Consider the following 15,155-nt stretch of genomic DNA (forward strand, 5'->3'; position numbering starts at 1 on the left):
TAATTTGCTTCTAAAGCAATCAGTAATTATGCACAAAAATTATAATAATTTCAGAATCTAATTTTATTTTCTTGCGTTTTGTGTTCATTGTTCAGAGATACACACACACATACAAAATAGCTGCAAATGATACAGTTCGAGCTACCCTAGAAATTTCTGAATACTCTTCAATTAACCTGAGATGGCTACTCTACCTACTTGGTACATGTGTGAAACTTTCCATAATAAAAAGAATTAAAAAATCTTAGATGGCTTTTTTATTCCAATGTATGCACCCACAAACAAACAAAAGAAAAACCAAGTTAACCTAGCGACACAATTTCACATAGATACCAGTGTTTAACAAATTTTGTAGCATATTTAAATTTATATCATTAAATTAAAAGAAAACATTTGAGAAACTGCTGAAGCATTAAGGAACCCCATGGAACAAAATTCAAAAATCCTGTCCTTCACTATGCATACCTCTTGGGTAAATGCAACTGTAGTCAAAAGCAAATTCTTACAACATGGTCACAAACAAATAAATAGATGGAAAATAAAGATATTACCTGAAAAAAAAAAAACTGAGAGTTTTTTTTTTTTTTTGCTAGCAGCTCTGCCTTTCAAGAATGCCTAAAGGAAATTCTTCAGGCTGAAAACAAGTGACCTCAAACTGTAATTTGAATCCTTGCAAAACAAAACAAAAGCAATAACAGAGCACTGGTAAAGACAACTATAAGACAATATAAATGTATAATTCTGCTTTCTTCTCTCAACTGATTTTAAAAGCTATCATATAAAATAACATGTATATTATTGTACTGTTAGGACTCTAACATATAGAAACGATATATCTAACAATAATGACACAAAGGATGTGGGTGGGAGCAAAGTTGTATTAGAGTAAGGAAATGACACCAGATGGTTACTCAAATCCACAAGGAGAAATGAAGAGAACCAGAAATGATAAATAAGGAGGTTAATGTAACAAAGTTTATAAAGTTCTTTTCTTCTCTCGCTTTTAAAGAACATAAAGTATAAATAATTATATGATATATTGTTGTATAACACATATATATGTAATATTTATGACAATAGCACAAAAAGTGGAAGAAGGGATAGAGATATATAGGAGTGATGCTTCAATATCTCACTGGAATTAAGTTAGTATAAATCAGAAATAGATTCTGATAAATTAAGATGACAGAGCAACCACTAAAAATAATCATATGTGTACATTAAAACAGAGCTGCAAAATGTATAAAGCAAAAACTGACAGGATTGAGAGAATAGACAATTCAACGATAATAGTTGGAGACTTCAATATCCCAGTAGTGGACCAAACAACAAGGCAGAAATACAACAAGGAAATAGAAAACTTGAACAACACCATAAACCCACTTGACCCAACAAACATCTTTAGAACTCTCCACTCAACAGCAGCATGCACATCCTTTTTAGTGCACACGGAACTTCCTGTGTAATCGGCCACACGCTAGGCCTAAAACAAACCTCAATAAATTTAAAAGAATTGAAGTCATACAAAACGTGTTCTTTGACCACACTGGAGTGAAATTAGAAAGCAACAACAGACAGAAATTTGAGAAATTCATAATATGTGGAAATAAAAACACGTACCCAAATAACAAATGGACTAAATAAGAAATCACAAGATAAGTTAGAAAATACTTCGAGATGAATGAAAAGAAAAACATAACATACCAAAACTTCTGAAATGCTGCTAAAGCAATCCTTAGAAAGGTCTCAGTAAACTAAAATTCTACCTTAGGACAGTGGAAGAAGAAAAGCAAACGAAACCCAAAGCAAGTAGAAGGAAGCAAATAATTAAGATTAGAGTGGAAATTAATAAAATAGAGGAAATTAATGAAACCAAAAGTTGATTCTTAAAGAAAAAAAAAAGCAACTTTTTAGTAGATTGAGCAAGAAGACTCAAATTACTAAAGTTAGGCATAAAAGAGGAGACATTACTACAGACCTTAAAGAAATGAAAAGGATTACAGTAGCCCCTCTTATCCGAGATTTCCTTTCCTCAGTTAGGTTACCCACAATCAACCACAGTTTGAAAATGTTAAATAAGTGTATAGCATGATGATATCTCATGCCATCCTGTTCAATCATTTACATAAGTTTTATTATGGTATATCATTGTAATTGTTCTATTCTATTATTAGTTATTGTTAATATCTTCTTGTGCCTAATTTATAAATTAAACTTTTTTTATAGGTAAGCATATATAAGACAAATCATAGTATGTATAGGGTTTGGTACTGTCTTCAGTTTCAGGCATCCATGGGAAGTCTTGGAATGAATACCCCGTGGATAAAGGGGGACTGCTATATAAGGTAATACTATGAACAACCTTTTGCTAAATAATTAGATAGTTTAAGTGAAATGGACAAAAATACTAAAGGACACATACTACTGAAACTGACTCAGGAAGAAAGAGGTAATCTGAATAGACTCATAAAGAGATTGAAGTAGTAATTAAAACAAATAAACTACCCACAAAGAAAAGCCCAGGACCAGATTTTTGGTGAATTTTACCAAACATTTAAAGAAGAATTAATAATAATTCTTCACAAACTTAAAAAAAAAATTAGAATAGTGAACAATTCCAATTCACTCTATAAGGCTAGTATTATCTTGATACCAAAATCAAAGACATAAGAAAAAACGTTTATAGACCAATATCTCTTATGAATATAAATGCAAAAATCCTCAACAAATTACTTACAAACTGAACCAGACAACATACAAAAAGGATTACGTACCATAATAAGGTGGAATTTATCCTAGGTATACAAGATTAGTTTAACATCTGAAAATCAGTAAATGTAGTATACCATATCAATAGAATAAACGACAAAAATCCATGATCACCTCAATAGACACATAAAGAGCTTTGGACAAAACTCAACACCTCTTCATGATAAAACCTCAACAAATTAGGAATAGGACAAACTTCCTCAACTTGATAAAGGACATCTATGAAAAGTCCACAGATAACATCATAGTGGTGAAAGACTGAATGCTTTCCCCCTAAGATCAGGAACAAGACAGGGACGTGCACCCTTGCCGCTTCTATTTAACACTGTAATGGAGGTTATAGCCAGGGAAACTAGATAAGAAAATGAAATAAAAGGCATACATATTGGAAATGGAAAAGTAAAACTGTCTTTACTCACAGATAACAAGACCTCGTATATTGAAAATCCTAAGACATCTACTAAAAACTTATTACAACTAATAAGTGAGTTCAGCAGGTTGCAGAACACAAGACCAATATACAAAAATCAACTGTATTCTTATACACTAGCAATAAATAATCAAAAATGAAATTAAGAAAATAATTCCATTTGCATTTACAACAGAATAAAGAATTAAACACTTAGGAATAAATTTAACAAAGCAAGTGCAAAACTTATGTTCTGAAATCTACAAAACATGGTTGAAAGAAATTAAAGAAGACTTAAATAAATGAAACGACATCCCATGTTCATGGATCAGAAGATTTAAGAGTGTTAACATAGAAATACTCCCTAGACTAATCTACAGATTTAATATAACTTCCATCAAAATTCAAGCTGGCTTCTTTGCAGAAATTGACAAGGTGATCCTAAAATTCACATGGATACTTAAGGAATCCAGAATTGCAAAAACAATCTTTAAAATGAAGAATAAAGCTGGAGGACTACCAGTTTCCAATTTCAAAACTTACCCAAATTTACAGTAATTAAGAAAGTATGATACTGTCATAAAAGTAGGTATATAAATCAATGTGGTAGATTTGAGAGTCCAAAAATAAATCTTCACATTAATGGTCAATTATTTTTGACAAGGATGCCAAGACCATTCAAAGAGTAAAGAACAATCTTTTTAACAATTGGTGTTGGGACAAGTCAACATCTGCATGTAAGAGAATGAAATTAGACTCCTACCTCACACCATATAAAAAATTAACTCAAAATGGATCAAATGTTAGAGCTTAGAAGAAAGCATAGGCATAAATTGTTGTGACTATTAAGTGGGTAGTGGTTTCTTAGATATGACACCAAAAACAAACACAAAAATAGACAAACTGGACATTATTAAAAAGAAAAAATTTGTGCTTCAAAAGATACCGAGAAAATGTAGACAGCTCACAGAATGGGAGACAATATTTGCAAATGATTGATAAAGGACTTGTGTCTAGAATATATAAAGAACTTTTACAACTCAATAATAAAAAGACAAATAACCCAATTTAAAAATGGGCAAAGTATCTGAATAGACATGTCTCTAAAGAAGCTATACAAATGGCCAATAAAAAAAAAACCCATGAAAAGATGTTCAACATCATTAGTCTCTACACGTTGCCGTCGAGTCGATTCCGACTCCTAGCGACTCTAAAGGACAGAGTAGAACTGCCTCATAGGGTTTCCAAGGAGTGCCTGGTGGATTTGAACTGCCAGCCTTTTGGTCAGCAGCCACAGCTCTTAACCACTAAGCCAACAGGGTTTCCTCATTAGTCATTAGGGAAATGTAAATCAAGGCCACAATGAATACCACTTCACACCCAGTAGGATGGCTATAATAAAAAATACAAGTGTTGAAGACATCTAGAAATTGCAACCCTCATACAATGAAGGTGGAAATGTAAAATGATGTAGCCTCTTTGGAAAGCAGTTTGGCAGTTCCTCAAAAGGTTCCACAGAGTTACACGACACAGCAATTCCACTCCTAGGAGTACATACAAGAGAAATGAAAACATATGTTCCCACAAAAACTTTCATACAAATGTTACAGTAGCATTGTTCATAAGAGTCAAAAGGTGGAAACGACCCAAATGTACATAAACTGATGAATGGATAAACAAAAGGTGATGTATTTATACAGTGGAATGACTGTGAATCATTTTGGATATGGGAATTATAATCTCAGGGTCTCCTCTGGTGCCAGCTCTTGATCCAAGAATTCTGACCTGGTTCCACAACACATTGGCCCAGAAGTGAAACATGGCCTTTGCTTAAGTCCCACCCTTGCCAAACCCCTCCACATTCATACAGTGGAATATTATTTGGCAATAAAAAAAAATACTGTTAGATGCATCTTGGAAACATTTTGGTAAGTGAAAGAAGCCAGACCCAAAAGACCATATATTGTATGACTCCGTTTATATGAAGTGTCCAGAATAGTCACATCTATAGGGACAGAAAGTAGATTAGTGCTTGCCTAGGGCTTGGGGGTGGGGAGGGGATGCTTGTGGCTGGAGGAGACTGGGGGATGATGGCTACAAGTGGGTGCAAGCTTTCTTTTGGGGGTAATGAAAAGATTTTAAAATTTTTGGTGATGATGGTTGCATAACTCAGTGGCTATACTAAAAATGTTGAATTGCAGGATTTAAATAAATTAATTACAGGATATGTGAATTGTGTTTTACTAAAACTGCTATTAAAAACAACCCTATGCCTAGTGGACACCCAAAGCTTTCCCCCAAATGACTGAATCATTTTGGGTATGGAAATTATATTCTCAGGGTCTTCTTTGGTGCCAGCTCTTGATCCAAGAATTCTGACCCGGTTCCACAACACACTGACCCAGAGATGAAACACAGCCCTTTGCTTAAGTCCCACCCTTGCCAACCCCCCCCACTCTTAGGAAGCATTTAGGACTTCATTGAAGACGGGGCAGGGGAGCTAGTGGAGGGGATGACATTACAGAAGAGCAGGCAGCTTTCAAGGGAATATTAGGCATCTGGTTTTCAGGATGCTCTTCTCCAATTTCATAACTGGGGGCCTTTCCTCAGCCTTCTGCATTCCTCCTTCCCTTGCCCCCTTCCCTGGTCCTCACTCAGGCCATCTCCCCAGCAACTCTCTTCCTTTCCTCTCTGGAGCAACCCAAATCCCCCCACAGCATCTCTCAGACAGAGCTATTTAGAATCAGACACATCTTTTCTGGCCTTGGTTGTCCCTGAGCTCATATTCTACCAAAGAAATTTATCAAGATATTCTTAGCAAAGATAAACATCTCCCTAAGAGAATTTTTTTTTTAAGTAGAATAGTTTAACAAACCCCATGTACTCATCACCCAGCTTCAACAATGATCAGTTTTGCCAACTTGTTTTGCCCTAAGATAGTAAGTTCTTCGCCTCAGTTCTTATTGGGGGGGGGGGGTGGGCATTTAAAATAAAAAAGAGAGATCTTCCTAGCAGAGCAAAACATAGACTACAGGCTTAACCACTTTCTGTTTTTTCCCCAGTGCCAGGAGTCCGGGGAAAAGAGTGGAGTGTAGGAGCCCCCACAGACGGAGGGTGGGTGGGTGAGTGGATGGATGCAGGGCGTTGAAGGGCGAAGAATCGGTGGGTTCTGACGTGTGGGGCTCTGGCGGATGCGGGAGAGAGGGGATTAACATGGGCGCGGAGGGGAGGAGTTCCAGGCCGCGGGCGGGACTAGAGCGCAGTGGCCGCAGCGGGGCTCTGTGGCGCCCCCTCGCGGGGGTAGAACTCATCGACGATGCTCTGCGGGATGCGCTTCAGCAGCTCTTTGGGGAAGATGCGCAGCAGCTGCCAGCCCAGATCCAGCGACTCGAACACCGAGCGGTTCTCGTAGGGACCTAGGGACGGAGCAGCAGGGCTAGGAATGTGTGTGGTGGCGGAGAGGAGGAGGAGGGAGGTGCCGCCTGGACGCCCCAACGCGCCTCACCCTGGTTGATGAAGTTTTTCTCGAACTTCTGCAGGAATTCCAGGTAGAGCAGGTCCTCCGAGGTGAGCGCCTCCTCCCCCACCACGGCCTTCATGGCCTGCACATCCTTGCCGATGGCGTAACAGGCGTACTGAGAGAGGGCAGAGGCGGTCAGCGGTCACGGAAGTCGGATGGCCCCATCCTGGCAGCACCCCTTTTGGGGGAGGAATTTTGCCAGGAGAAAAGTTCATGGTCCAGATGGGGTTTAAACCTCCAGCTTCTGAAATTAGATTATCTACTAGCCCCTGGGCCCTCTCCTCCTTACCAGCTGGTTGGAGACATCTCCATGGTCCTTTCTTGTCATGCCCTCCCCAATGGCGGACTTCATCAGCCTCGACAGCGAAGGGAGCACGTTGATGGGGGGATAGATCTGGAGGAACAGAGGAAGGCAGTGGCAGACAGCAGGATCCAAACTTTCCTTCCCACCCCTCCCTCTGTGGTCTCAGGAGACTCATCTTCTTTCATCCAACAGACAAATTCTAGATGTTGTGTTATATATATATTTACAGCAATAAAAATAAATACAGGAAGGAAGAACCTGCCAAGCAAAGAGGACAAAGTCATGGGGCTTGCCTTTCACTAGGGGGGCGTGGGGGATGCAGACCGTTCCAGGTGACACTCTTAGAGGGGGTGACACCAAAACGAATGTCTATAAAATTTCTGTGCAATGTTTCAGCAGAAATTTATTGTTTGTTAAAAGACTATCCTGGTAGTTATAACAACAAAAGCAATTTTCATAAGCCCAGTTTACACATATGAATATACCTACAGGGCTAAAACTCACTTCTAATTTATTTTCTGAACCTTGTAGTGCCTCCCTTCCCCGTCAGAGTTATCATTATTAACCAATTACAATGATGCTTCCAATCACGTGGCTTCGCCTACACATGCTACAAGAACACGATGTTGTTTTTGTTGCTGCCGGTCTTTTTGTAGTCGCTGATTTTGTCAAATTTTCTGGTCTTTCAGCTATAATATTGTGAAAATTAGTATTTGTAAACCTTTATCAATAACTTTTTTTGAGAAAGAAGTAGTAATTAAAGGAAAAGAAGAGTGATATACAGGAATTAGAATTCTTTTATTAGTCCAGAAAAACATTACTAAGGATTCTGTATGGTCTGGTATGGGAGGAGGTCCATGGTGGGGGGAATGACACCATGAGTTACTGCACTGGGTGACAGCAACCCTAGTGATGCCACTTTATGGGACAGACACTTTTCGAACCCTTCGTTACATTATTCACAACCTATTTGTGTCATTTAATGATTGTTTTCTGCTCATCTAAACAAATAACTGGAGAGGGAAGAGAAATAGCATTTATTCACCATTCCATGTAGGTGGTTTATGAGTTGGAATCAACTTGAGAGCAATAGGCTTGGTTTTAGTATGTGCCACATGCTTTTTATATGCCACCTTATTTTGTCGTCACAATGCATCTGTGTGATTAGTAGTATTCCCATTTTATAGAAGAGGAAACCAAGGATCAGAGAGGTTAATTTATTTTCTCATAGTGACACAGCCAGACAGGCTGGATTCTACCCAGGACTGTCTCTATGGAAGAACTGTGTTCTTTCTGTAGATCACATGAACTTCCCAAGTGGCTATCTCCTGTTTGGGGCTACCCTTTCCTGGCCCCTCCTAATCCACTGAGAGACACAGCACAAGGAGTGGTGGAAAGCAGGAAGTGGATAGGGAGGGGGCAGTACCTGTCTGTTATGAAGCTGTCTGTCCACGTAGATCTGCCCCTCTGTGATGAAGCCTGTCAGATCTGGGATGGGGTGGGTGATATCTACAAGAAAATACACTGGCCTCAGTGGGGATGGGAACCAGGCCTCACCCACTCATGGAAGTGACAGGGGTGGGAGTGCTGTCCCCTGCTCTGACGGAGGAACAGTTATGCACATCAATGCAAAGCAGTGTGGACCCTCTAAGTGCCGGGGTGGAGAGGGGAAGGCAGGAGACAGTGGGGGGCAGTGGGCAGTGAGGAGCTCACCATCATTGGGCATGGTGAGGATGGGGATCTGTGTGATGGAGCCTCCCCGGCCCTCCACACGGCCTGCCCGCTCATAGATGGTGGCCAGGTCTGTGTACATGTATCCGGGGAAGCCTCGTCGCCCAGGTACCTCCTCCCTTGCAGCTGAGACCTGCGATACCATGGGCATGGGGGTAAGAACAAGGGAGAGAGGCTGACACAAGGAAGAGTGGGTGGGAGAAATGAGTGGGGGCCAGGAGAGGAGGGGCCAGGCTGAGACCAGCCCTGGAGCTTATCTGTGTGTGTGTGTGTGTGTGTGTGTGTGTGTGTGTGTGTAGTGGGGGGTAGGGCTGGGTGGGCAAGCTCCCCTCCACTTGGGGCCAGGAAGTGACTATGAAGGGTGACCCATGGGGTGTATCGCCTAGGAGAGGCAGGGATGAACCAGCCACCCCTGCCAGGCCCCTCACCTCTCGCAAGGCCTCTGCATAGGAGCTCATGTCAGTCAGTATGACCAGCACGTGCTTCTCACACTGGTAGGCAAGGAACTCAGCAGTGGTCAGTGCCAGGCGTGGAGTGATGATCCGCTCAATCCTGGAGGTATGGCCAATGATTAGAGACCCTGGGGGCCCAGGTTGTGTTCCCTTTAGCCCCAGTGCTGAGCAGAAGGTGAATTGGGAACCTGGCATTGTGCGTAGAAGCAGAAGATCAGGTAAGATGAGCTCCTGCCCCCAGGTCAGGCCATAGTTCCCAGGAGTGGGCAACCCTTCAGCCAAGTCTGATACCCGCTCCCTGCTATTCAAGGTAGGAAGGGAGACAGAGGCTGGGGCAGGCAGGGGAGTTGGGTGGCAGGGAGAGAGCAGGCCCAGGAGGTCTGCTGAGGTCTGAGAGGGGCCTGTCCTTGGGGACCTGTAGGTGAAGGGCTGGGAGCTGTGGGCATGAGCTCCTGCCCTAGCTCCACTTTGCCACTGGGCACCCAGACTGGCCTCACCCTCAGGGTCCTCAGGATTCTCCTGTTACCTGCTGTTCCTCTCACGCTCCTGAGCAGGGGCATAGTAAAAGTTAACGAGCGCCCGGGGGCAATCTCTAAATTGCGCCCCTCCACCCCACCCCGAGTTTCAAGATGAATAGACGTTAATAGCAGCGAGGAAAAGACGCCAAGCGGGCCCGCGGGGAGAGTGCTCGATTTCCCGCTGCGCCCACTGAGGTGAGGGGGCGGCGGGGCGGGGGGACTGATGGGCGGGCTCCAGGGGCGCCTGCCTGGGCCGCGGTGATGGTGGCAGAGCCGGCGCGGCGCCTCCGGGCTGGTGAGTCATCCCAGCAGACGTTGAGAGCCAGGGCAGCATAGAGCGGCCCCAAAACATCGCTAAAGCGGGCACAGGCTTTCTGGAGCAGCTCAAGTCCTGCAGAGCTTGGTCTTAGACGTATCTCTGCACCGTGTGCTGTTACCCCCTCTAACAGTATCACAGGTGTGGTCTGCACCCCCTTGGACTTCACCCTGGGACAAGTGCCCCCTTTGCCTCCCCCCTCTTCTGCTCTTGAGCACACTCAATATGAAAGTCTCACGCCCTAGCTTGCCTTTCCCCTTGCAGCCCCCCTGAGTACCCCTCAGGATCATGCCTCTGGCCCCTGGCACTCAGTCCAGGGCTCTGTGCCTGTGGGTCTTCCCCAAGTAATGTCATCGCAGGCTCCAGAATTCTGTGACTTAGTTTTTGGAGTACCCTCAATACCCAGCTAGGCTTAGCAGAATTTTTTTTTCATCCACTTGTCCCCCAAATTTAAAGTCACACTTTTTAAACTTTTAAAATAGCATTTTTCCTAAACATAATGGTTTAGGGAAATAATCTCTTTAATAGTGACTCTGTGGAAGTGACACAAGGATGAGGAATGCTGGCTGGAAGCAGATCCTGGAAAGAGCAGAGGGGCTGGGGGCAGCAGGCAGGGGGGTGGTCTGGCTCCCTCTGTCTATCCATGAGCTATCATTACCCCTTCCTAGGACACAGTTTCCCTGTCTGCACACCGAAGGGTAGGTCTCCCAGCTCTGGCCCATGCCTGTAGTTCTGGGATGCCCCTGAACTCTGGTACTCTGGGTCTTGGACAGGTGCCTGCCCACCTGAGGTCAGTATGGGCATCAGGGGAGGGCTCACGTGGGGTCGTTGGCCAAGTTCAGGAAGAGGCAGACGTTCCCCATGGCACCGTTCTGCTCAAAGTCGGACTTGAAGAACCGGGCTGTCTCCATGTTCACCTGGACATACAGTGGGGAGGGCGCTGGCCTCAGGACCCCACCTCCTCCCATCTCCTCTCAGAAAAGCTTGTCAGCTGACTGTCTGACAGTTACTGGGGGGTCAGGGTACCATGGCCACTGGGATGGCCCTGGTGATTGAGAGGGGAGGGGCTAGGCATGCTGCCCCAGTCCTGGCTTCATCAGACCCCCAAAGAGAGGTACAGGGTTCCTCAAGTGGAGCTCTGTTCAATGCTGTCCCCACCTTTCTGTCCTACACTTGAGCCCTCTGAGAGGACCCTATTTCCTCCTTCCCAAAGTTGTCTTGTTTCCCCAAGTTCCCTGGCTTCATCCTCTCCTAGGCCATCCTGGGCCCATCTGTGACTACCTCAGCCAAGGGGCACCTTGAGGGACACATTGCCCCACTCTGGTCACTAAGCCCACTCTCACCCCTTCAATGATACTCTTGTCTCTGTCCTGTGAGGGCCTCCCTTTCCTATCAGACAGGCCCAGACTCTGATGGCTTCTCAAGGAACAGGACTGTGCCTCCCCCATCAGATCAGGCTGTGCCAGCTGCCAAGAAGGGCAGGGCTGACACCAACAGTTTCCAGAACCTGCCCCTCTTCCCAGCCCCTCTTACCCCCATGGCTGCAAAGACGATGGCGAAGTTGTCATCGTGATAATCCAGTACAGCCTTGGATTTCTTCACCAGCCCAGCTTGGCGGCAGATCTGGGCAGCAATCTGGGCCACAGTGGATGGGGAGGGAGGGAGGACATCAGAGCCAGAACCCAGCACCCACCCCAATTTCCAGTCTGTCCTCTAGACTGGGCCTTTGGTGGGAGGGACTCAAGCCCAGGGAAGTAAAGGGACTGGCCAGGACAACAGCCTTTCTTGGAGGGTGGGAAGGGGGGTGTCCTCTTCTGTGGCTACTAAAGGGCTGACCGTACCTGTCATGAGGAGTGGGCAGGGTAGCAATTTCAAAGTGCAGTTGTCACAAACAGGTGTGGGGCAGCTTGGCTTAGGGCAGTCAGGCCCTTCCTGTCCTACCTCTGAGAGGGCTCTCAGTTATCTCCTCCTCAAAGTTATCTTGTCCTCTCGAGTTCAGGGGGGAGATAAACCCACTGGGGATTTATCTGTGACAGAACTGACACAGGCCTGTAGTGTGTGGGGCTACCAGACATCATGTTGAGATGCCTTCTAACCACCCAGACCATTTTGAGGGTAGACTGGGGCACATCAGAAGTGGTTGGGGCAGGAATCAGAGAAGTCCCTGGAAACCTTGTCACACCAGCTGCTCTGAGAGGAACTGGGCTGTCTGCCCTTGGTGGAGGTGGGGTGGGGAGCCTGTGCAGGGAGGCTTTAGGTGGCCATGTGGCTGCCCTGCAGGGGCGACTCTGTGGGTTTGTCAAGACCATTATAAGGACCAGTGGATGTGGGCTGTCTGCTCTGTTGAGCAGGACTTTCAACCCTGGGGACTACCTGTGGCCTCTTGTGAGCCAGTGAGGGCCCACTCACTGGGGGCAGAGGTTTGAAGACCTGCCAGGAACCGGAAACTGACACTGAGAAGATCTTGTGCAGCCCTGGGAGGACAGCTGTCAGTCTGGAGGCTGGTGACTCTGGCTCACTGGCCCCTACCTGCTTGGCCCACCAGCCCAGACCCCATTCTCACTCTGTCCCTTCCCCTTGGCCATGCTTGTTGGCCCCTGCAGGCTTCACCTCATTATGGGGGAGACCAGCTGCAGAGAAAATGGGGATCTTCTGACCCCGGGCAATGCTGTTCATGACGTCGATGGGAGAAATGCCCGTCTGGATCATCTCTTCAGGGTAGATGCGGCCATGGGGGTTGATGGGCTGGCCTAGAGGGGGAGATGGTGGAGCCATGCTCAAGGGTCCAAGTCCCTTCCCTGCACTGCCCCAACCCTTCCCCACACTGCAGAGCAGCTGCATCCAACAGGACTTCCTGTGATGGAGGGCATTCTCTAACTCTGCTACCCAATATGGCAGCCCTTGCCACATGTGGCTACTGAGCACTGGAAGTGTGGTTAGTGGGAAGGAGGAGCTTAATTTGAATTTTATTTCATTTAAATTTAAATAGCCAAACATGGCCAGTGGCTACCTTGGACAGCACCATTGTAGCTCAATAGAAGCGGCAGGCTGGCAGCGTCCTCAGGCTGAGGCCAGCTTGGGCTGAGGCAGTGCCCTCCTCATGACCTACAGGTGTGTGTGCAGGGTTTGAAGGACCTGAGGGTGACTCGGACACCTCCTGTCTGAGGGTATCGCACCCTGTTCTCTACCCCTGACTTGTGGCGTGGCCTTGGACAACTCCCTGGGCCTCCATCACGTATGTCCTCTGTACACTGATGTGATAGGGTTGGAGAACTCAGGAAGACCCTGACAGCTTGAATGGGGAGGGTCTGGAAGGGGCTGTATCTACTTCTGCAGGCCTCCCCAGCTGCCAGGATTGGGGACAGAGAATGGGGAAGGACAGTGAAGGTCTTGGGGCACAGGTGGAATCTGCACAAGGGTGATGACACTGTTACAGGAACTGGACAGGAAGTGCTAACGGCAGTATTTCAGGCTCTGTGGCAAGTGGTGGTGGCAGATTTGGGGACAGAGAGACCTTCTCTGTACTTTCACACCTGATCTGCTGGTCAGTCTGACCAGACCTATGGGTAAACCCTGGGCAGTTGCCTCTGGCCTGTGTCTGGGGCAGAACTTCAAGGGCAGAGCTGCCTCTGGACAGGTGATGACGGGGTGAGGAAGGTCGCTGGGGTTGGATCCCGAGAGCCATCCAGAGCCTCTGGTCACTCACCATTGATGTCCAGGAAGTCCTCCGCCATGACTACTGGCCCCTTGTCAATAGGTTTGCCAGAGCCATTGAAAACTCGACCTGGGGGTGGGCAGAGGGTGTTGGAGGAGGTTCAAGGCCAGCCCTGTGTCTCTCACTGCTGCCCACTCTCCACACCACCGCCAGCTCCCATCTGTCCTCCCTACATCACCATCTCCCAGTCTTTCCCTGGGTCCCCTCTCAGCCCTCAGTTACCCCCAGGGAGCTGGCTACAGTGGCTGTCCTCTTGGACAGGGCCCTCCACCCTCTCCTGGAAGCCTTTTACAGGCAAAATCCTGACCCAGGACAGTGGCTCTGATGGGGAGAGTCTATGGCAGGAAAGTGGGACAGGCCAGGTACAGTAGGCCTTGGGAGAGAACTAGGAGACATGTAGGGCTTATCAGTCCCTTTCAGCCCCAAATAGGTAGCTACCTCCTGTGCCTTTGATTTAGTGAATCTGTCTTCCTCATTTATTGAACACCTGAGCTGACCTTAAAGAATTCACAGGGGAGCCAGGGAAGCTGGCTGGGAGGGCAGAAGAGAGGCCCCTACCCCTGCCCCTCACCCAGCATGTCCTCCGACACTGGAGTCCGTAGAATGTCCCCTGTGAATTCACAGGTGGTCTTCCGGGCATCGATTCCAGAGGTCCCTTCAAACACCTATGGGGAAAAGTGGTTCATTATTCCATTAAGGGGCTTTCTGGAGAGAATGGCCCTCCCATTCTATACAACCTTGTGCGCCCAGTCCTGGGCTAGGTGCTATCAGGGAAATAGGACATTTCCTGCCTTCAGGCACTTACAAGTGTGGGAACTTGTGAATGCACGTATTCACTCAGCCAACCAGTACCTCATTGATACCACTTGCCTGGACAATTGCCTTGGTCCCAGCCACCTCAAGCACTTGCCCGCTCCTCTGAGTCCCATTGGGGAGGGTGAAGTTGACAATCTCAGCATACTGGGCAAACTGGCAGGAGGGGAAAACAGCCAGAGAGACAGTGAGACTAGAGGTGAGGTCCCTGAGTCCTCCTCCATCCTTCCTTGATCCATCTCAAACCTCTCCTCTTGTGCCCAGACACTTGGAAATGAACTTTGTTATGGATTGTCTTAGTTATCTAGTGCTGCTATAACAGAAATACCACAAGTGGATGGCTTTAACAAAGAGAAATTTATCTCTCACAGTCTGGTAGATTACAAGTCCAAATTCAGGGTGTCATCTCCAGGGAATGGCTTTCTCTCTCTGTCAGCTCTGGAGGAAGATTCCTTGTCCTCAATCTTCTCCTGGTTGAGGAGTTTCTCAGGTGCAGGGACCCCAGGTCCAAAGGACGCACTCTGCTCCCGGTGCTGCTTTCTTTGTGGTATGAGGCCCCCAACTCTCTGCTTGCTTCCCTTTCCTTTTATCCCTTGAGAGATAAAAGG

At 46.3% G+C, this 15,155-nt stretch overlaps 1 protein-coding gene across 1 annotated transcript in view; it reads right to left on the reverse strand.

Moving 5' to 3' along the window:
• Positions 1–4,071: 4,071 nt before the first annotated feature.
• ATP6V1B1 (ATPase H+ transporting V1 subunit B1) overlaps positions 4,072–15,155 on the reverse strand; it is a 31,085-nt gene continuing 20,001 nt past the window's right edge. The window contains exons 3-14 of the mRNA XM_049857314.1: positions 14,605–14,703; positions 14,306–14,399; positions 13,726–13,803; positions 12,630–12,769; positions 11,553–11,654; positions 10,839–10,936; positions 9,162–9,285; positions 8,716–8,866; positions 8,429–8,511; positions 6,988–7,092; positions 6,684–6,813; positions 4,072–6,594 (exon numbers count right to left, since the gene is read on the reverse strand). Coding sequence (XP_049713271.1) covers positions 6,431–6,594; positions 6,684–6,813; positions 6,988–7,092; positions 8,429–8,511; positions 8,716–8,866; positions 9,162–9,285; positions 10,839–10,936; positions 11,553–11,654; positions 12,630–12,769; positions 13,726–13,803; positions 14,306–14,399; positions 14,605–14,703 — 1,368 coding nt within the window. The 3' untranslated portion in view covers positions 4,072–6,430. The remainder of the gene's footprint in view (positions 6,595–6,683; positions 6,814–6,987; positions 7,093–8,428; positions 8,512–8,715; positions 8,867–9,161; positions 9,286–10,838; positions 10,937–11,552; positions 11,655–12,629; positions 12,770–13,725; positions 13,804–14,305; positions 14,400–14,604; positions 14,704–15,155) is intronic.

Source organism: Elephas maximus, chromosome 17 (genome assembly GCF_024166365.1).
Source record: "Elephas maximus indicus isolate mEleMax1 chromosome 17, mEleMax1 primary haplotype, whole genome shotgun sequence".
Lineage (NCBI taxonomy): Eukaryota > Metazoa > Chordata > Mammalia > Proboscidea > Elephantidae > Elephas > Elephas maximus.